This window comes from Saccostrea echinata, unplaced genomic scaffold, assembly GCF_033153115.1.
Source record: "Saccostrea echinata isolate AGI-Se365-2 ecotype Australia unplaced genomic scaffold, CSIRO_AGI_Sech_v1 ptg000046l, whole genome shotgun sequence".
In the NCBI taxonomy this organism is placed as follows: Eukaryota; Metazoa; Mollusca; class Bivalvia; order Ostreida; family Ostreidae; genus Saccostrea; species Saccostrea echinata.
This window is the reverse complement of record NW_026889795.1, coordinates 3,183,291-3,207,098: the sequence shown is the minus strand read 5'-3', so window position 1 is coordinate 3,207,098 and position 23,808 is coordinate 3,183,291. Positions and strand designations below refer to the sequence as shown.

General features: G+C 32.1%; 1 protein-coding gene across 1 annotated transcript; it reads right to left on the bottom strand.

Moving 5' to 3' along the window:
* Positions 1 to 17,165: 17,165 nt before the first annotated feature.
* On the bottom strand, positions 17,166 to 23,413 carry LOC133201945 (ependymin-related protein 1-like). The gene is made up of 6 exons (XM_061337732.1): positions 23,273 to 23,413; positions 20,906 to 21,016; positions 20,070 to 20,148; positions 19,686 to 19,859; positions 19,288 to 19,388; positions 17,166 to 17,238 (listed from the first exon to the last, which is right to left on the bottom strand). Exons 1-6 carry the CDS (start codon positions 23,411 to 23,413, stop codon positions 17,221 to 17,223), a joined length of 624 nt encoding a protein of 207 aa, XP_061193716.1. The 3' UTR covers positions 17,166 to 17,220.
* Between the last annotated feature and the right edge of the window lie 395 nt (positions 23,414 to 23,808).

Below are 23,808 nucleotides of genomic sequence, written 5' to 3'. Positions count from 1 at the left end.
TGGAATACAACCATCTGATACAGAATAGTAAGACGGATAGCCGTTAACTAATCCGGAATATATTTCCACAGGGATCTGCTGACCCCCTGCTCCGTAATGGGTCTTGGTAAGTACTGTGGAGTTGTTTCCATTCATTCCTTAAAAAAAAGTCATTTAAATTTGAAATGTAGCCGAATTTCTTCCCTTTTTAATTTTTTTAAAAAAACCTTTTTATAATTATTATTTTATTTTTCTTTATTTTTTTTTAATTAATTAATTAAATTTTTATTTCTTTTCTATTTTATTTTAATTTTTCGTCTGTTTTACAAATGAAGATTAAAAAAACCTCATTTGTCTTTTTCATTAAAAAAAAAAGAGTTTAAATCTCTCTATGTATATGAGGACATAGTGTAGAGTTATTTGATCACATACTCTGAGAAAATTTTTTTCCCTCAATATATATATATATATATATATATATATATATATATATATATATATATATATATATATATTAGGGATGTCAAATCGGTCCATTTTTGATAATCGGTTACTCGGACGTTTTTCCGATCGAGTACCCGGGTACTCGGTAAAAATGAAAATAAGTGTGTTAATTTTCTTGAGCCTGGTTAAGCTCTGTTAAATTCCAAAGCCGTTTTTATCACGTTTATAAATGTATATAAACAACTGAGTCAAAGGGGAAGTGATTTTTGGTACCAAATTTATTTATCAAATAAACACAAAAGACACAATTCATACATCAAACACTACAAATGGTTTACAGTTCTTGTTTAGGACCTATTTCATCAACGCAAAAGGAGGACAATCTTTTACGCAGGTTTGTGATGTTAGACTAGCGAAAGAGAAGGAAAGGACGTTGTTGGTATTGCTAGTCTAATATTATTTCATATGTTGGTTGTTTCTCACTAAACTTACTATGCAAACTGACTTTCAACATTTTTTAAATCTTTAGTTATTTCTAAATATTTCTTCACTTTTGAAGTGTGTAGCGGCATTTCTATGCATGTCTGATTTCACCGCTGTACATGTGTATATTTATTACATAATTTAAGAAGATAAAAGACCAAACTTAAACGATGTTTAGTGAAAACAATCATTGAAGCCATCCAAAATTTAAGGACCACAAAAGGTGAGAACTGCTGTGAACCAGATGATTGGTCATTTATTACCGTATATACATAGCCACAGGCGATAACGGGTGTTTTACAGGTGTAGATGACGACACGCTAATTACCGTATGCATATTTAAGTTATTTTTTGATAAGTTTTTGATTAAAATATGTACTTTGAAATAAGAAAAAATACACTTCCGAGTAACCGAGTACCATTTTTAGTATTCGATACTCGGACGTTCGATCGAGTACCCGGTTAACCGGGTACTCGTTGACATCCCTAATATATATATATATATAGATAGATAGATAGATAGATAGATAGATAGATAGATAGATAGATTTCATAGATAGATATTCAGGAATGCTCTCTGTAAGCATTGTATATGATTTTTGTAATGGACACAGGTAGTATATCTCTATCTTTAAAACCGTATTATTTGATTTACTAGACATTAATTATCATTTTATTTCTTTTTAGGTCACCTGAGTCACTCAGGTGGCCTATTGCTATCTGTTTTTGTCCGTCGTCGTGCGTCGTCCGTCGTGCGTTAACTTTTGAACATTTTAAACTTCTTCTCTAGAACCGCTCAACCAATTTCAACCAAATTTGGTATATAGCATCTATGGGTGAAGGGGAACAAAAATTGTGAATTTCATGGTCCCTGCCCCCCCCCCCCCGGGGCCTGAGGGGTGGGGCTAAAACCACCAAAAATAATGCAATCTTTAAAAATCTTCTTCTTTACTCCCGGACATGAAGCAGTCAAACTGTTGGCATCATTGTAATAAGTATTGAGCCCTCTACTAAAATTGTGAAATTCATGGCCCCAGGGTCAGGGGTTCTGGTGTTAGGGCGGGGCTGTATTGATTATATAGTGAAAATGCATTAATTCTTTGAAAATCTTCTTCTCTGCTCCTGGGTATTAAATAAAGGAACTAAGTACATAGTTATGATGAGCAAGAGTGCCTCTTTCAAAATTGTGAAATTCATGGCCCCAGGGTCAGTGGTTCTGGTGTTAGGGCGGGGCTGTATTGATTATACAGTGAAAATGCATTAATTCTTTGAAAATCTTCTTCTCTGCTCCTGGGTATTAAATAAAGGAACTAAGTACATAGTTATGATGAGCAAGAGTGCCTCTTCCAAAATTGTGAAATTCATGGCCCCAGAGTCAGGGGTTCTGGCCCCAGTGTGGGGCTATATAGATCATATAGTGAAGGTGCATTAATTCTTTGAAAATCTTCTTCTCTTCTCCTGGGTATTAAATAAAGTTACCAAGTACATAGTTATGATGAGCAAGAGTGCCTCTACCAAAATTGTGAAATTCATGGCCCCAGGGTCAGGGGTTCTGGTGTTAGGGCGGGGCTGTATTGATTATATAGTGAAAATGCATTAATTCTTTGAAAATTTTCTTCTCTGCTCCTGGGTATTAAATAAAGGAACTAAGTACATAGTTATGATGAGCAAGAGTGCCTCTTTCAAAATTGTGAAATTCATGGCCCCAGGGTCAGGGGTTCTGGTGTTAGGGCGGGGCTCTATAAATTATATAGTGAAAAAGCATTAATTCTTTGAAAATCTTCTTCTTTGCTCCTGGGTATTTAATAAAGTAACTAAGTACGTAGTTATGATGAGGAGGTGGGCCTCTTCCAGAATTGTGAAAGCCATGGGCCCTGGGTCAGGGGTTCTGGTGTTAGACAGGGGCTCTATTGATTATATAGTGAAAATGCTTTAATTCTTTGAAAATCTTCTTCTCTGCTCCTGAGTATTATTTAAACAAACTAAGTGCATGGTTATGATGCATAAGGATGCCTTTTCAAAAATTGTGAATTTCATGGCCCCAGGGTCAGGGGTTCTGGTGTTAGGGTGGGGCTGTATTGATTATATAGCGAAAATGCATTGATTCTTTGAAAATCTTCGTCTCTGCTAATGGAGACTATTTAAACGCATAGGGATGCCTTTTCAAAAATTGTGAATTTCATGGCCCCAGGGTCAGGGGTTCTGGTGTTAGGGCGGGGCTCTATTGATTATATAGTGAAAATGCATTGATTCTTTGAAAAACTTCTTCTCTGCTACTGGAGGTTATTCAAACAAACTAAGTGCATGATTATGATAGACAAGGATTCCTCTTCCAAAATTTTTAAATATATGGCCTCAGTTTTTGGGGTTCTTGAGGAGGGGGGGTGGGGCTAGGGCAACAATGCTTCATCTATCAGTGTATTTAACTTCTAAATTGTTGTATTATACTCAGGTGACCGTTAAGGCCCTTGGGCCTCTTGTTTTTTTTTTTTTATGAAATCCATGTTAAGTCGAATGAAAGTTTTTCCTTAAAGCTTCGTATTTTTAAAAAATAAAATATGAAAAATAAGCATTTGTTTTAAACTGAAATAGTACCAACTATTACTTACTAGTGAAAAATAATTTTAAAACAGTATGCATATATATAAAACGAAGCTACTAATTTCTGTACGAGAGAACAATTATTTACCCTCTATTTCTACTTCTACATATCTATGTAGAAGATGTATACTGAAATACTCTTGGTCGTAAAGGAATTGGGGAGGGGTGGAGGGCGCGGCTACAATGTATGCAACTTTTTGTTTTATTGCTGACAAATCACGGTTTATAACATTGATGAAAAATCACAGCTTGCGACAAGGAATTATTTCTTACAGGGCATACGTTTATAAAATTGCTGACTAAGCATATGTTTATGTTCATTACATTTCTAACAAGACATACGAGAATTGCAGCATTGCTTACAAAGTTTACCGATTATTACATGTGCAATGAAGACAATGTATGGTCTCTTCAATTACGTTGCTGACAAAGGCATAATTTGTAATTGCTGGCATAGGTGGTTATTGGGGGGGGGGGGGGGGGGAAGGGGGAAAAATTTGTTTCCTTTTAACGTTCCTTTCTAAAATTTTCACTCATATTGAGAAGCCACCACTTGCCGGTGGAGGGATGCAAATTTAGACCTTTACTGGGTACTCAGGGGTTTTGAGCAGTGGGGAATCTTTTTCGTGCCAGCACCAACTGCGAAACGGGACTTTGATCTATACGGTCGCATCAGAAGGACCGGTTTGGTTAAAAGTGTTTTGTTCATTTGTTAATTTTTTTTTCTCCAAATTTCTCTTTACAAAAAGGTTAGTTTAAAGTGTTCATGTGTGTATGATGATGTGATGTTTTATTTTATTTTCATCAAAAGTGCATGAATCCTTTGCGTAAGAATTCTTGTTTAACGTTTATGTTTGTAAATTATAAGATAAAAAAGGTACTCACCCAAACATCTAAGTTCCTCTGTTGTCAATATTGACTTCTTACATGTATTAGAGCTATAATTCATTTCATACTCAATATTCTAAAAGCAAAGCAAAGAAAGAGGAATTGATTTGAGTTAAATCTTAACTGTGAAAAATTCTCTATCAAGTGTATTTGTTATTAACCTTCCTAATATTATTGCAGGGTTGAATGTGAATGTATTCTAATTTTAGCTCATTTCATAGACTCTTTAAAGTTTACAATATCTTTCTGGACATAATGTAGAAGACAAATTTCTCCTAACAAAAAGTTTTGATTATACTTCAGTATCACATATCAATGTAGGATCTCTCGTCGTTTGAGATAAATATGACTTTTCATGCAACGATCTGTGTTTTTTATCTCCGAGCCCTGGCTAGATTGTTTTGGTAATCTGTATTTAGAATAAGTTGGAATTTTATTGTTAAGAGCAACAAGGCGAGGAGAGGTGAATATTATATGATAGTTTCCTAAGATATGTAAATTCAAGATTTTTTTATCATAAGCTCCTTGGGGGTAGGGTGGAGCTGGAATAGGGCATCATAATTTCAAATATGAATATAAAAGAATGAATCTATTTAAAAACCTATTTCTTTCAAATAGCAGAGGAATAATTAGTCATATCAATATACAAGCATCTTCAGGTAGTGTAGATTCAAATTAGTTCAAATAACGGCCCATGTGCAAGGGGATTGAAAGGAACATTAACAGAAGATCAGAATATTTTCGAGTAGTTCAGATCATGACGACTCTGGGGTAGTATGTGAACATAAAATGGGTCAAAAATTTTACATGGGAAAATATGGAAAGATCTTTCAAAATCTTTTTTTCTTGAACAAAGCAAATATTGGCCATAATGAAAGCATGTATCCTCGGAAAGTGTAGATTCACGTTTGTTCAAATCATGACCCAGGGTTAGGATGGAACCACATCAGGGGAATTTTTACATGGAAATGTAAAATTGAAAATATCAAAATTTCTTCTTATATGTAGATTATTCAGGGCATGATAAATCATATTATGTGCAAGCATCTTCAGGTTGTACAAATTACAGTTGGGTTTTTTTTTAATTCGCGATATTGAAAATTTACATCGGAATATATACATTTTTTTTAAATCAAGAAAGGACACTAAAGCTTTTGATAAGCGAACATTCCTATATTCCTGGATTCAACTTAGTTCAAATTCTGGACACCGGGCTGAGAGTTCAACTAAAAAAGGGTTCAAAGTTTACAATTCATGCATCAAGGAAAAAAACATTGTATTTTGAAAATCTCCTTGCGAACAGCAGGACTGAGGTGACTCTGGTTAACGTTGTGGTCCATTGGCCTTTTTTTAAGTTAAGGAAGCTCAAAACACTACACAATAATGAATTCTACTTGTAGGATAGTTTTATGCATCTAGATTGATTTATCCTTAGAAGTAAGATAGAAAAAAATCGTTATTTATAGTCAATTACACAATATGTAATAAACTAAAATATTCTAAGCATTATATTAGACCAAGAGTAAGCAATTGAATTCGTCATTTCCATTAATTTTCCCATTGTAAGTTAACAACAGTGATTTCTGTTCACAAATAATCATATTTTCCTGTGGTAGTATAGCAGGTACCCCATGGTGAAAATGAACTAAATAGTCTCAATATGCACACCTTTTATGATGTATTTTTCTCCAAGTTCAAAATAAAAACACTTTTTGTTAGTGTTCAAAGCTTCCTTAAATGGAACTCCTTATCTGAATCCACATGTGTTATTAAGTCATATAAAATCTTCCTGGTTAAGACAGAAATCGTTTTACTTATACATGTACTATTCTGAGAATTAGATGAGTTTGTATGTAAACAGGAAAAAATTGTCATTGCTCAAAAAATTGTTTTTATATAATCAAAAGAATTGTTCGTTATCAAACGTTATTTTTTCATTAAAACTTGCTAATAGGGTTGTCTACAAACATCAATTTTTAATTCCTTGTAATCGAAAAATATTTCATATCCAAATAAGAAAGCGTGGTGATATATATGAGAGATGGGGAAAGAGTCAACTTTCTTATATAAGTGAAATCACTTCTGTCCAAAGCCCTCATCAGATTTATTGTGAGTTTTTATAGTGCTTTAATCTTACCGCGTTATAGTCCACGAAATTCTTGATCTTCACAGTGTCACCATGTGTTAGGTAATCTCCTGACACGACTAACAGGCGCTTGGCATGGTCGACTGATATCAGATAATTAAACTACAATAACACAAAAACATGATAAAAATATCAGGGTAAGAAGTTATAGAAATAGCGTGTAGGTGTCATTACAATATTTCGTTTGACGTTCACGAAAAAGCATTCATGGCTGAGTTATTCCCAAATCTCCTATCCCAATTTCAGCGTCTCTGCGCTGGACTGGGTGTGGGGTAAAAATGTTTTATGAGATAAAAAAGTATGTTAATTTTTTGTTTGGTTGGTTGGTTTTTGGTGCTAAAATGCAAATAAAGAATTTCTTAACAAGATCGTAAAAGAAATATGCTCAAAAGTTTGCTTTGAAACAATACTGCACACTCAATGGTGTGCAATTTTAGCAAGAATGTATTAAATAGCAAAATTCACAAATATAATTCCTCTTGCAACTGTGAAATTAAAACGGGCTAAAAGATATAGAGTAGCTTGATACATTTGTAAACTTTCTGAAATGGAGACATTATCATCCTTTTAATTGATATTTTATATAAATATAAAATTATCTTTGATGTATGAAAAGATTTTTCAGCAGCTCGATGATGATTAGCTAATACAGAAAATAATATGCACAAGCTTTTTGAACAAAATTATGGTCAAATTTGAAGAAAAAAAAATTCCATGATTAAAAAAATTGTTTTAAATGCATGATTTATTTCATATCTAGCTGCGCAATGTGGTACATGTAGCTCTCTAGCATAGCTATTTCAAAAAATCAAACCAGAAGGCTACAGAAACATCCATTGCAAAAACCTTCCATTTACGGCGATGTTTTTGGTTGTTTCGTATATTGTTTCTTGCATTATATGCATTCTTTTCACTACATGTATGTATCCTTGATGGTACATACATTATATATTTGGCTCACAATCTTGTAATTTTGTTACCCTCAAGAAGGTTCCAATCGGCCCCTGTGCCTTGGAATGTCATCCTTTCAAAATTTTCGCCTAATTACAGCGTGTCAAGGTCGTACTACAAAACGCATGCGGGAAAATATGTCTGCGAGAAAATCTACAAATCTGTCTTGTCATTTATCGTATTTCTTCTTTTAATTGATAATTCATTTAATAGACAATGCATTAAAAGTTTTAACCAAAAAAAAAAAAAAAATCGAAACAAGATTTTCTCAGCATACGTTTTTTCCCTGGCAAACGTATGTTAGTTTGACCCTATCAGAGGTCGTTGGAGCCGTTGAAAGGTCAGACCATTAACAAGATTAGAAGTGAAATATATATTTAATCAAAGGATGCCATGTTTTAGTCGGGTGAATGCATAAATACTGAAAACATGACCAAAACGTTGCTGTAAATCGATTTTTTTTAAACAATGGATGGCTCTGTAGCTCTCTGGTACAAATTTTATTCTGAATTACTTATCCAAGAAAGATAAAGTTCAGCAGCGATTTCATTTTATTCAAATTTGATTGATATTTCTCTTAATATACTGCTGTCGAAATAAAGGACACTTTAATAAACTCGGTGGAGCCTGGGGGCTGGAGCCAGTAATTTAGCCTACGTATATGTTATACAATGGAAAACAAGTTTTATTTACAGTTGTGTCCCTTTATTGATAATTTCAGCTTTCTTTCTTTTCTTTTTCTTTTCTCTTTTTCTTTTTTTCAATTATTATTATTTTTTTTTTTTTGCATGTCACGGAATTCATATTTTTTGCTTGCCCCTCCCCATAAAAATCTTACGTTGCTTCCTACAGGCCTGTTTATATCAGTTTAAAAATTCATTTCATTGAAGGGTTCAGAAATGAACAATTTTACAGAATACATTATACAAAATGCATAAAATTACAACCCTTACAAAAATATGTTATAGCCATATGATACTGTGGAACTTCGTCTTTTTCATTTAGTGGAAAACTTTACCTTTTTTTAAGGGAAAGGGGGATCCTAGCAATAACGACTCCTAACATCAGAACAAGTGATGATAAATAGAGAAATTATATTTGAAAAGAACAAGTTATTGCATCTTTTAACATAGAAGAAATCGCAAATGAAAATTAAAATAAAAAAAAAATACATGCAAACTTTTGCAAATTTTTGCGATTAAAAAATGCTTTGAGATTGATGTTTGCTCTGGTGTACAATGCCAAAAGTGTTAAAACCTTGATTTTACTATTTCACACATTTTGAAACTTTGATTTAAGATAGTTTACGTTAGAAAACCATTATTAACAAAATAAAATTAATATTTAGAACATTCCATAACAAATATATTATTTTAAGTAAAGCATCTTACCGAAGTAAAAAGAGGTATGTGGCCACCCGGAGGAACTGTAGCCATGGATCCGGAGCCTATCCCCTCCCACTGAGTGGGGAAACAGCACTGTTGATAAGACACACCCAACACAGAGGAGAAAATTAACAACCCCAGCATGACTTACTGATGTTTAAAAAGGGAATGCAACTGACCAGTTTAGAAGAACTCAATTTTGGGGAATTTTTAAATAAAGTTTGTGTCTTGGATGGGATATCTCTGATAAGAAGGGGGATAATAATCTTCATTGATATGACACGCTTGTTACATGTATCTATATAATATGTTTACAAGAGATAACATGGGAGTTTATATTAAATACGAAAGTCTTTCAAAGTATTCCATTTTTGGTCCGATCATTAGTTATTGCTCTTTGTACGCCTATAAGTTTTACTAGAAAATGCAAATTCTAACTACATTGTCTATAAAACACGTTACATGAAATTTTTTTTTCTTACGGCTTGTTTATCCTAATCTGCGGATGTACAAACTGTATGTTGAAAAGACATTTTTTTCTACACAGTGAATACATTCAACATGCTCTCTTTGCTAGTAAAGAACTTATAAAGAAAAAATGTTTAAGTTATTTTTACCTTTATTTGGTTATTTTTTACTTTCTTTTATATTTATGTTGTTGTTCGGTTACATGATGCTGTTTATTAGTTCATTAGAACTTCTACATTTTAAGAGCCATTCTCTGTAATGACTTGAACTTTTATATAGGAGCTGTGGCACGCATAGTCTCAGAATTTCTCCAAACTCTCTATGAGAAAGGTCTTTAATACCGTAAACTCAAACCAGGCAAAAATTGGTTGCTACGTGTCATGGTTACCATAGCAACGTGTCCTAAAGTTTGAAAAATGGCATTTTTTAACATGTTCAGAGTCCCACAGTTAACGTTTGCAGCAAAGCAAACAAGTGGCAATGACTGTTTCTGAAAGTTGAAGGCCTGGTGTCTTAAATGCATGATAAACATGTTTGGTAAATCAACTATTATATACGTTACTATGGAAACAAAGTATTCAAAAGTAATAATTTTGTTCATTTAATTTTAAAAAGTCATACACTAAAGAATAAAAACAATTATAGGTTGAAATGCAAGCAAATAATAGACAAGAGATCCTTGTAACATATAACAAGGACGAAATATGATATTTCCCATAGGTTGGCAATGGTTGCCATGGTTTTAATACCACGAAGGGATTTTAAATTTACTCTCTTAGTGTTTTAATCTTATCCTATCTTTCAAAAAGGCATATTTCTATATAACTGATGATCAATTTTTAAAGGCGTTGGTGTGACCCTAATTTTCACATTTCAAAAAATTCAAATTCAATTCTTTAAATAGAGCGTTGCTATGGAAATGAGGCGAAAAAACATGCATAAAAATCTGAAAAATATTCTTTTTCCTTGGATACTTTCCCTTGTATGTAGATTCCCAAAACTTTAATGATTGATATATATGAACAACTAACCTGACTTTCAATTTTGACTACCACCCAATCTCTAACTGGATGCAAAAAGCTGGCACATAGGGTTTAATATTGACATAAAATTAACAAAATCGAACATTTTCTCTTCTTGGTAACCATAGCAACAGTGTTGTATTTTTCAACAAACTTTATCAATATATAATATTAAACTTTAGTTCTACCAGATAAGTACTATTCAAGGTGAGTCAAACAATATGTTTCTTGATTAAAAGGTAAGTAAATTCCTAAAGCAGCAAGAAATATCACTTTAAACAACTAGTACGTTGTTTCCATGGTTACACTGCAAAGTAACAATTAATCCCAATTTTCCTTATGCTGTCAGTGTTGCAAGGTCCTAAGGATGTATATGTGCCAGTCATGAATTTTATTGTTTTTCCTCAAGATAGTAGCATTAACCCAATCATAGCAACAGATTTTGCATGGTAACACTGTGTTACCATGGCAACTATGAAAGTTATATCTAGAATAATATTACCAATACCTAATTACTTAAAGTCAAGTATTTTTTATTGTTTTTCTTAGGTTGTTGATTGAGTTTGATCTTGTAACATCTATCATTTGTGAATATTGAGCGTTTTTAGCATTTTGTAGCGTCTAAAATGTATTCCAAATGTACCCATGGTTACCACTTACTTAGAGATAAATTCTAAATAGTTTCTTTATAGCATAAGTGGCAACAAAGTGTCATGTTTTTGGGAGAATGATTTGGTTTTTTTTTTCTTAGTCTTTATTAAGGCTCAATAAAGATTCAAAGTAGCTGAAAATCTCAATTTTTTCAACCTTTCTGGCTGTTACCATGGCAACCAAGACACATAGCAACGAAATTTTATTTGATATATGTTTCTGGTGTCAAGTTGTAATTATGAGCAAAGTTTCATCAAAATCGGTGACCATGCGTGGCAAAGAAGTTTAAGTGGTTACAGAGAATCGCTATTAAATTGTTGCATTTTTTCTTACATGATAGGCAAGATATCAATGACATGCTTTGATTTTAAAATCCAAATTGTAGCTTGAATTCCTATATTTACATTCATTAATTTCATGATATATTCTATATTTATAAAATATCGCTTCTTTCCATATATTATTCAGAAATCACTTGCTTAGTTTGTTGGGTATGCAAGGATCATCAACAGTTGGAAACGTGAGATAATTCATGCATAACGGGCTTCCTTTTATTTACATTTATATGTAAAATAAAAATGTAAATATAAATTTTTAAAATGCTGTTTAATAGATTTAAATTGCACGAGGTTTTCCATGTTAATTTCCATAGTCCCTGCCCACAGACGTCAGACACAAAGACAGCCTCGATTGACATGCATATAAGGCGCTTGACCTTTCACTTGGAGAAATTTCCATTCAACTGTCGTAAATATCGATAAATCAACACACTTTAATTTCAAAGAGTTATCAAAGAAAAAACATTCGGAAATGTAAATATTACATGTTTAAATGATGATGCACTTGTACAGCTAAATTGAGGGAGCAGCCGCTATTGATTAACATGAGCATGTTGTTAAGTATGCCAGGGACATTAACGACAGTTGGAAACGTTTTCAGTTTAACCCACGTTTTCCAACTGTCGTTTATGCCTTGGCATAAACTAGACAGCGATTCTCTAAATATGGAATCCCATACACGACAGACAACTTACTGGCAACTGCTCAACACACTGCCAGCTACTTTACTATAAATTGCTGAGTGCCAATGCCAACGCTTTAGTGTCAACTGCTCACAGCTATGGCACGCCGATTGCTTCAAAATTATTTTCTGCACAACGATCACGATTTTATACACGAGCTTGATGGAAAAATATACACGAGTAAAATATACACGAGTAAAATAAAAATGCACGTATCGGTAAAAATTGCACATAGTTTGGAAGATTTTAACACAAACATAACGAAAAATACACGAATCAGAAAATTTTTTACACGATTAAGGGGTATAAAATGCACAAACGTAAAATCAAAAACTGCACGAGCAGAGGAAACTAAAAATTACACAAACAATTTTACTGCGCATACAACTGCGCATATCATTATTATGCACATAGAATATTCATTGTGTTCTTGGTTTTCTGTACTCTTTATCTCTTCATGAATGCTGGATGTAATCGAGAGAAAATGGCGTTGACGATGATATGCATGTTTGTTTGCTTGTTTATTTCTTTGCTAAAACTCGATCCGATTTCTAGCTAATGCCAATCTAACGAATGAAATGTTTTCTTGTGAACTTTGTGAAAAAATTTAAAAGTTGTTCGGAGATATTATATTTTTCTTATATTGACCGAGATCCTAGCCAAAATATGGAGGTATTATATGATGCCGGACATAAATTGTGACTAGAAAGGAATCGCATGTCTGTGTTATAATGCGGGGGAAAAAAGTACCATTCCATATGATTCACTCGACTCCGAACTAAAAGTAATACGCTCTATGGCCTTTTAATATTCCCTAACTTATAGATACAACTTTAACAGAAAGTACTTGTATGAAATAAAATTAACACATGCGTAATAAAACGATAAATAAAGTGGATTCTTCATGAAAATGATGATAGAATTATTGCTGATTATAATCATTAAATTGTAGAATTTATTTTGGTACTTCTCATTTGTACTAATTATGAATTCATTTGGGCATTTTTTTTTCATTTAGGAATAGGAAATTATTCAGTTGGCTGAATATATTTTTTATTTTCAAAAAGATTAAAAAGTGGGGATTAACTGACCTTAGATATACACAGTATGTTTTTAAAGTCAAACATAAAAAATATTTTATTTCTAATTATACATGTATCTCATCTTTACTTATAAAATATGAGGATATCAATTTTGGTTGGATATCTGTAGCCTACACTGTTATGAATTCCTTAAATGATATCGCATATTTTCAGTCATAAACTACTCAATAAAAAAACAAGACATTCCTAAGGGTAAGCGTTACCCTCATTCGTAATGGCGATTACTTGATAAATGTTTTCACTTTTAATAAAAAGGACCAGATAAAGGGAAAATATATATATTCTATGTGCTTTATGTACATGCGGTTTTGTGTTTTGTTACTTAAAATTTGTCCAAATGAAATAACAAAACTCTACTCAAATATTCCTGGCACCGGTAAAACATATCATTAGTGGCGGATCTGGTTCGTGGATTGATTGAGTCCCAACATCTGAATCTATGTGTTTATTAAAGTTTCAAATCGTTGGACCATAATGACACATCAGAAATTTTAAAACATAGTGAATTACGTAGAATGTTACAAATAAGAAAATGGGAATGGATATTATAATAAAAAGAAAGAACATAGCACATGTTTTATCACTCTTGAAAAATGCAAATAAATCATGTTCTTTATGGATCTCGAGGTTTGACAAATATTTTCCAAGATAACAAATTCTCTTTACATTTCGAATTCGTAATTATTTTCCGAACACTAATTTTTTGTAATAACACTTTTTTATCCAAATCTATAGTCATTATAAAAGGAACATGACTTTATAGCAATATTGTACATGTGTATCAACGACATCAACCAGGTGTTTTACTTTGAGCATGACTACGAATAAATATAAAAAACATATGATGAATAGAAACCTCAAGAAATCTTTGTTTTATTACCGTGTGCAAATTTATTATTGTCAAAATCTGCATTGAAAATAAATATGCATGTGTAGCCAAGTCCCAGCTAATAAAGTTCATCTTATATGTCTTCTTGAATTTGATCTTACAATACCGTTATAGTTCAGTTGAATTGCAATCCAGATTTCGATAGACTATTATATGTACCCTTAAATTCTTAAGAAATATTTCAGGCACGAAGCATCAGGAGGGACCCCCACTTTTTTCCAAACATTTTCATGGAGTTTTATGAAATCACCACACGTTGCTCAAAAGTTAAGACTACATGTACTACTTTGTTACATACATATATCAAAATGTGAGATGTGCGTTTCAATATTAAAATTTAAGTTGCACAATTATTTACTCGATTTTCTTTACTGTTGACTTCCAAAATGTTTTCGGTCAAATTCCACAACCCAGATGATCGCAACATTGCTTCAAAATCTTTGTATGAATTGCTAGTAATCTTTAATCAAAAGGTATTATTGGTGTGTCAAAGAGCTATAAATCGATTAGCGTACAGGTGTTTTTCGTTCCAGAACCATGCAGCAGGGAGAGATCTCTGTATGAAAAGGTCACGCATGCACATCCTTGATTAATACCAAAAGTACACACAGTGGAAGGTGGAGGAGAATAGTGTGATTTGTTGTTAACTCTCCTGTATTATATCACATGTTTTTTTTATTTATTTTTATTTAGGCCTATATGTCATTGTTTTAAACTTTCAAAAGAAATTGCTGTATAGAGGAATGACATACTTAAAAAATCCAACAATTAAACACACAACTGGTAATATGCATCCCCCTTTTTTACGTTATCTATACATGTATTCTGTGTAGAATGTTTTTTTATTCGGGGGTGTTCATATACTACAAGTTTAAGATTGCGTGCCTGTCAATTTATCTACATGTATAATATACGTTGTACATATTCTTGAGAGTCTAGCGGAATTTTAAAAGAATCTTTTTTTTAAAAAGAATACTCGTTACTCCTCCTTTTGTATTTATAATATGTTTCAAGCATCCAAGCCACATTGAGCTGTTCTCTAATGAATATTAATGAAATGTGCGCAATGAGGATGATTTGCATATTATGTCGATGTTGTATTCTCACTCGTGCAGTTTTCGTTTTTACGTTTGTGTAATTTCCTCACTATATCGTGTAAATATTTTGTTGTTTGTGCAGTTTTTCTATAGTTTGTGTAAATTCTAATAACTTCGTGTATATTTTCCTCACTTTGTGTAAGTTTTTACTTACTCGTGTAATTTTTGTTTAAGGTCGTGCAGAAAATAATTTTGAAGCAATCGGCGTGCCATACACAGCCACTGCTTAAAGATAACACATGTATTTACATTCCACATGTATTTTGCTTATAAAGTGTGTGGAAAGCTACGGCATTCAAAACACCATAGCACGGACGGGGAGGTCAGAAGGATAAAATATGCATTTTATTTTGACGTCACAAACGTTGAACGCCTTGCAAGTGTAACGTCATTGGCGAAAATCAAAATTCACGCTCACATTGAACAGAAGCTGTTTGCAATGGCTCTTCTATTAATTGTAACTAACACGAAGAACACAACGGTGTGTGCAAACATATTGAGTAACACGCTAACTCAATTTTGTTTGCACACACCGTTGTAGTTATGAGACTACACCTTTCAAAAAATAATGATTCAATGATTAAATATCTCTTATTGCGTTATCTTTAATACGCAGGCTTGAATAAACCCTATAATTACATCCACTGAATATTTTCTCCTTTATCTCTAAAGTTAACCATTGCCGTTTATCAGTTCATGAACAACACTAGGCATATCACTTGTACAGATTTCTTGATCAGTGGCTGTTCCATCAATGAAACATACTATGACATATACATCAATAATACAATAATTAATCTTTTTAATCCTACTTTTAATGATTATTTATTCAGATATAAATATAAACAATAAAATGTCTTTCTTTGGTTGTTAGTATACGGGAATTAACGTTGCAGCTATTGCAGAAAAAATTTACATAACCCGCTTACGCGGGTTATGTATTTTTTCTGCAACAGCTGCGACATTAATTCCCGTACTAACAACCAGAGAAAGCATTTTATTGTTTAAATACATCTAAATGAAAGCAACAGAAAATTACAATAAAAAATGGGCGAATCCAGAAATAATTATACGGGAAAAGAAGGCCAGAAAGACAACTTATGGAAACAAAACAAGAAACTCAAGAATTTTCCTAGAAGCAAATAAGCCATTAAGGCTAAGGGCACGAGAATAACGTCAGTAAAATGAATAAAAAAAAAAAGAAATTTAATTTTCACTTTCCTTCATCTGTAATGAAAGTATTGGCGAGAGAGAATGCCACACACATACAATAAACCCATAAGGGTTCTAGATATCATTTCTCCCTTCATTTATTTAAAATAATTGATTACCCCTTATAAGTTCAACATGTAAGAACCCTCAACCTGACAAATTGCTGACCTTACCTGAGGGGTGGCAGTGGGCAGTTGGCAGTGGCATAAGGAAGGAGTAATGAGTATCATAATACTCCAAGCTCTAAATTGTCTCATGAATTTGCGAAGAAACAAATGTTTTAATTTTTTATGAAAAAAAAATGCAAATAAAATCATGTCAGATGATTAAGAACTTATTTTGGTCCTGGTTGTGTTTATGAACCATCAATTGAACTGGTCTAGCTAGAGTTGACAATGACAAATCCCTTGAACCAAAAGGAATGGAAGGCATGTTTGCTTCTTTTAGAGTAAAATGATGTAGAGACTTCCAACCCCTTGAACTTGTCAGTATTTTAAAATTTGTTTCCAAATGGACAAGACCGAAAGATCGATGTTTGATAAAGACCAAATTCAAGTTAGTAGGGGTAGCGAGTAAAGAGCACCAAAAGTTTTTGTTGTTGGGACATAAAGAAACAAAAAGTGAAATTTGCACATAAGATTTTATGTTATTGGTAATTTTAATGTTATGGATAAACTAAACATAACATGTATATTGATATTTTCATTTTTCATTTTATAATAGTAATAAGGTAGACAATTTAAAGGAATTAATAATTCTTTAAAAGAAGTATAGAAGTTCATAAATATGATATGTATATTTTATTTAAAAATCTAAAAATTCTATCTTTCGTACAAATTAATTAAATTAATCTAGTGGACTAAAAAATCCACATTTTTCTTCATCCAACCACCGAACCCTGTAAATAAAAAATACTATTTTTATATATCCTAAAGAATTGGTTCTACATTATGCATATTTTTAGAAATTTGAATTAAGATAAAAATATGGTTCCTGTATGTATGTCAAAATCAAGCAGAAACAAAAAATAAAATAAAACATAAAAACAAACATTTTTTTTTCTAAAAAATAAGAAGAAGGAGACAGAAAACAAGGAAAAGAAATTAACAAACTTTCGAAGTTTAGTTAAGGCAAGAAAACACAAACATTAGGACTACACCTAATACTGAGGTACACGTAATATATGTTAAGCGAATTTTTTATGCCCCCACTTAATCGGAGATCCGAGGCATATAGTGTTTGGTTTGTCCATCTAGTAGTCTGTTTGTCAGCAGAAACTTCAACCTTGGAAATTAAATTGAATACAAGTGTAGTTGGTGCTAGAGATTTCATATTTCTCATGTATATGTCTTGTGACAAGACCGTACCTTTCTTTGAGTACCACCATTTATGACCTCATGATCTTGACTTGAAGTTGACTTTATATTATAAAGCTTTGACCTTGCCCATGATTTCTGAATGGTTTGCACTAGGACATTCATATTTCACTTGTGTATTCCTTGTGATAAAAAATTCATTGAAAACCAACATTACTGACCTCTTGAATTCGCAGCCCTGTTAAGGCTGCATAAAGGGGGCGGGGCCTAATTTATACGGGAAATGTCTACTGTGACATCACACAAATATAGCAATTCCTCACAACAGCAGAAAACGAAATAATTTGCGCTTTTAAACTGCATAAGAGTGATGAACTATATCAAAACTTACCACTGCATTCATTTTTGTCGTTAGTTAAATCCCACACAGCAAGATATAAACAAGTCACTGATCGCAATGCACTTGTCGACATGACGTCATCATGGTAAAATTTGACGCATTTTATGTGCAGTGAGAGGCGGATCAAGTCATTTAACCACAGTGAAAAATGCATTTTATTAATAAACACAATATTATTTGCAAATCTTAGGTAGACCATTAATACAAATCTGAAACCTTTGTTTAGTGCCATTATTTAAAAACTATCGAGAGAATGTATTGAATTAATTCTACCGTATTTTTGTGTACTGGGTGTGCATGTTTCACGCCGAGGTGCCTCATTAAATCGCGTTTTCGCAAGGGCATACACTTAATAGATTTTGACCATTTTTTAAATATGCATAACGGAAACATTCCTTAACTTGAAAAGTGCTGCTGCTTTCCTGAAATCGAGAGCATTACTAAATAAATAAATAAAATACATGGTAAAGGTCACACATATTTCGACTAGAGCCAAATAACTTGAAATTTAAACTAATAAAATGCGAATTCTATTTAAAGCAGCAGCACTTTTCATAAACTACAAGTCATATAGATTCAATTTATTACTGAAATTTTTAATTCTAACTAGGGTATGCCCTTGCGATATTGAAATTTGTTGATGACCTACATACAGTACACATTACATGCTTTTATCACGTGACTGTCAAATAACGTGACCAAACCAAATTCCGTACAGAGCGGGGTATGCTATGTTATTTCAATTAAAATTAAAGTCATGTAATAAAATACTACCTTTGCAAAAATAAATTCAGTTTAAAAAGGTATGTATTTATGCACGTTTATATTCCGCTGATTTCTTCGTAGTACGCCTTAACAGTCCTGCTTGGAGTTCTACCTACTTTTGAAAAACTTTAACCTTGTCCAAAAGGCCTACATGGTTGATTTTTTTTTTCTTTCATATTTTACATGTATGTTCCTTTTGACGAGAACTTCGTGCAGCACCTTTTTGACCTCATGACCTTAGAGTTGGCCTTTTATTTGAAAAACATTAATCTGGTCATGAGTTGCCATACGGGGGTATTAGTGTTTTTCGAATACATCTTGTTCAGATAGTTATACAGTTATCGAAACGAATCTGTAAGAAACAAAATTTGATATAGTTTTATGCAGTAACATACCCCCATTGACCATACCAGTTTAACTCATTGATTTGTTAACCTATACGGTAGGGTAAAGAACCTGTACTAACCGCTAATGGAGCCGATACACAATTCGCCGGGACGGCAAATACAGAGAGATCAGAGATACCGGGTGTGATGCTATGATATCCGATGGATCCAATGACAGAATCTAAATGAAAGAACAGAATTTTGATCAATGAATGGGCAAATTTTAAAATATAATGAAATTTAATTCGTATCCATTGAATCAATTTTCGAACTTGACTCGTTTAAAAAGGTAAGTATTATTTTTTTTAATGAAATCTAAATTAATTGCAAAATTAAAATCATGTAAATTGATGTTGAAATGAAATGAATTGTTTAAACTCGGGAAATCTAAATCTGATATAGAAAATTATCCGAAATGTTGTTTTCAAATCCTAATTCCGGAAGAGTAATACAAGTGGAGTTTTACTTTTTTACTCACCACCGTATTCGTTATTTCCGTGATATGTGGTTCCTACTGGAATACATCCCTCCGCCACAGATACGGTAGATGGGTAGCCGTTAAACACGGATTTGTAGACGGTAAAAGGAAGCTGCTGGCCTCCTGCCCCGAAGTACGTCTTAGCGACAACCGTGGCATTGTCGCCGTTGGTTCCTTAAATGACAATCTTACTTAAATGTGTTATGTTCAAAACTATTCCATCTTGCATGATTGCTTGATACTGTAGCATTTTAATTTGAATGCGCTCAAATTATTCCCATTAATTTCTTTTTTAAATGCTATTATCTTGCTGGTATTTTTCTACTTTACATTTTACATTCCGTCGACATTGTTTTAATTAAATTTTATTCGTTTATTGATTACCTAAACAAGATACTTCCTTGTCAGTCATAACAGTTTTCTTACAAGTATTGGTTCCCAAATCAATGACATATTGAATTTTCTACAAAAGAATTACACATGTTATAAAAGTAGAATTTTGAAACATTGATTCTTAAAGTTCAAGTCAATGTCGAATTAATTAGAAAATATTTCACATATCTTTATTTCCTCCTATCTTCTACACTGTTTTCGAACAGGGTAAAGAAGAGAGGAGCAATTTCTTGTCTTCATAAAATAAAACTTTTTTTGAGGATGTTAAAGTTTTTCTTTGAATTTTCCTTTTTAAATTTCTGACGAGCAGCACATTTATTTGACGAAAAATAAATTTAAAAATTGGTACAAACACAGTTGTTTTTAGCATATATCAGGTACTTTTTATGGAAATCTTTACGAAAAAAGTAGTTAATATACATGTAAAATCACAAAATTTCCAGAAATATTGCAAAATATTTCTGTCTACAAAAAATTGTATTTGCATATACTCAACAGAAATTTGCAGTTGTATGGTACCTTTGACAAAGAACATTTGATTGAAGCTTTCAAAATCTAAATATTGTTTAATAAATGAAATTATACAATAGAATCGTGTTAGTATGGAGCTGAATATCAATAATCAAAGTCTGTTCTAAATTCAGAATGAGAATACTTCATATTGTTTATACAAAGAAGCCAATCATGCTTAATGCTAGAGATGTCTTTAAAGCATCATTTCTGTGCAATAGGTTGCATTTTGTTATAAATGTAAATTTAATTTTTTTTAAAAAAAAATAAATCATTGCTATCCGTATTTTTATCGAGATATTAAAGTGCGACCATACCGCGCTATAGTCCCTGATGACTTTGATCTGAGTAGTATGACCGCCAGTCGTAACATTTCCGGAAAGATACAGCAGGTGCTTGGAGTAGTCCACTGATAGAAGATAAGAAAACTACAAATAGAAATAACACATTAGAATATATGTTGCAGAGGGGGAAGAACATATACCTTAATTGAAAATGTTATTCGTGTACTAAAATCAGGCTTGGGGCACATTACATCGTAAAGTAATGCATTACAGTACCATTACTTCAAGAATTTGGGCATTATATTACCATTACCATTACTTTAATTTCTTAAAGTAATGCATTACATTACCATTACATTACCATTACTTTAGCAATGTAATGCTTTACCATTATTTTTGGAGGTTTTCAAAAATAAAAATTCAAAACTTTGCAACTATTTTTGTAAAAATGATTCCCATCCTTTCAAAACTAAACATGATAAATGATAATTAAAATTTGATTTTAAGTACTTGTATTTATTACACTGTCAATAATTTTCAAATCTTTTTTTTTATTATTCGTACGAAGTTCAAGCTTTAATTACCAATAAGATAAAAACATGCATGTACAATATGCACTATTTTGTGTAACTATAAAGCAATTTGACTTTTGGGTCAATTTACCCCCCCCCCCCCAAATTAAAGATATACACGCTATAACTTGCATCAGTTAAAGATAAAGTTGAAAAATTGTTTATTTTGTTTACCAATTAAAGTTACGAAAATACCGTAAATTAGCCAATTGAAAATGAAGGCGTTATAAAGAAGTCAAATTATAATTATTTATTTTCCTGCCAGGAAAGTAATGCTTCTTTTTAAAGCAATACATCACATGACAATGTCGCTACTTCCAGATTGATGAACAAAAATGGTGTCAAGAAAACGAGGTAGGCCGCTGAGTATACAAATAACTTTTGATATGGATGGCAAACCTCTAACACAAACGTCTAATGTAAGATGCTTATCTTTTTAAGCAACCAGTATTAGCCATCTACTCTGTAATAACAGATACATGTATTAACCTTTTATTCATAATCGTAGTCAAAATGCAATATACATTGTTGTTTATGATTTCCCGCGGACACGCGTGTCTATATACTGTTTACGCACTTCCTTCATCAATATTCATGAAAAGACTGAATTCTTAATTGTAGAACTTGCTTAATTGTTTTGTAATTACAACGACTTATTTAGTAAAACTTTGTGGAAATTATTATTTTTTCATTACACATCATGTTTTTCAAATCATTTAGTCATTTTGTTTCACATAACAAATCAGCCTTGATACAGTGTGTATATCTTTAATAAGACATATTAAGATTATTTGGATCTAGTACCTTAAAATTTGACAAAATTAAATGCATTGACAAACTTGTAAAAAGGGATGGACAGTATTTACATTTTCTCTTCTAAAAGTAAAATGCCTGTCTATTGTTCCTTTTGGTGCAATGGATTTGTCATGGTCAGCTAAAGCTAGACCAGCACAAGTAATGTTTCATAAACACGGTCAGAAGAAAGGGTCTGGGTTTTGAAGTACTTCTCCAAACAACACATTGTTCTAATTATTACATAACCTTAGATTCGGTGTGTGTTTTGATGACACTCTATTCAAAAGGTGGCAATTATAAGTTTACAGTGTACATTAATTAGAGTGCTGACATACCAGAATTATTTTTAAGGATATATTTTTTAATAAACTCTTAAAAATATCTTTGAAATTAAATCTGATCTTAAATTAATATGAAAATTTAAATGTGTGGTAATTGTACTTTTAACAGAATAAAAAATGTATTTAAATAGATACAGAGAGTTTATTTAAAAAGGTCAACTTATTTTATTCATTTCTGATATTTAAAAAAGTAAACTAAACAATAATTCCAATTCTTAAAATATGTATATACAAAATAATGCTTTGTAATGCTATGTAATGCCAGCATTACTCTGCATTTGAGAAAGTAATGCATAACATTACCATTACATCACATCGACTTCAAGTAATGCATTGCAATGCATTACCATTACATTGAGCATTACCCCAAGCCTGGCGAAAATTATCTCTGAAGATACGCAGCAAAAAATGCTATTTTCAATGTTTTTGAACGTCCAATTAAGTTAATGAACATGATAACCATATTAAAATATTTTTTCTTGTCAGATCCGATGCTTTTTGAAGATAATTTTTTCATATTTAGAGATCAAAAAGTAAGACTATGTAGCATGTAATAATTGGCCAGTTAAAGAGAAATCGTTCAGATAATAAAATATGCAATATAATAAATTAACATGAATTATTCTCCTTTATGATACACAAAACATTTACAATTATGTAACATAGTATGCAAAAGTAGTTTAGATTCTTACCGAAGTAAAAACAGGCACTGGATTAGGCCCTGGAGAGACGGTGGCCATTGAACCAGACTGTATCCCCTCCCACTGGGAGGGAAAACAACATTGCTGATGAGAAAGAACAAAAACAGAAACGATAATAAACAAAGTCAACATGGTTAGAATATTATTAACCAGACAGCCTGGAAGAATACTGGCTTGGAGTTTGAAGATAAAGAGTACTTTTGTGTCTTAGGAAGACTACGGCTGATTAGAGACGAATTATAAATTACATTGATAAGACACGTTTGTGTCCTAAATATATGTATACCATATATTTACACTATAGAAATTAAATGTTACAGTTATACATTAAACTATGCTTCTGAAATATAAAACAAGTGAGGCAATGTTTTTATTTGTTAGAAAAACATTAAGGCTATAGATAATTTATTACGAATGTTGCACCTAAATATCTGCACTTTTTTTTTTCAATTGAGATAACATTTTCTAATTGATTCATATAATTCGCAAGTTACATTGTATTTCCTGTGCTATAATTTTCTCAACTT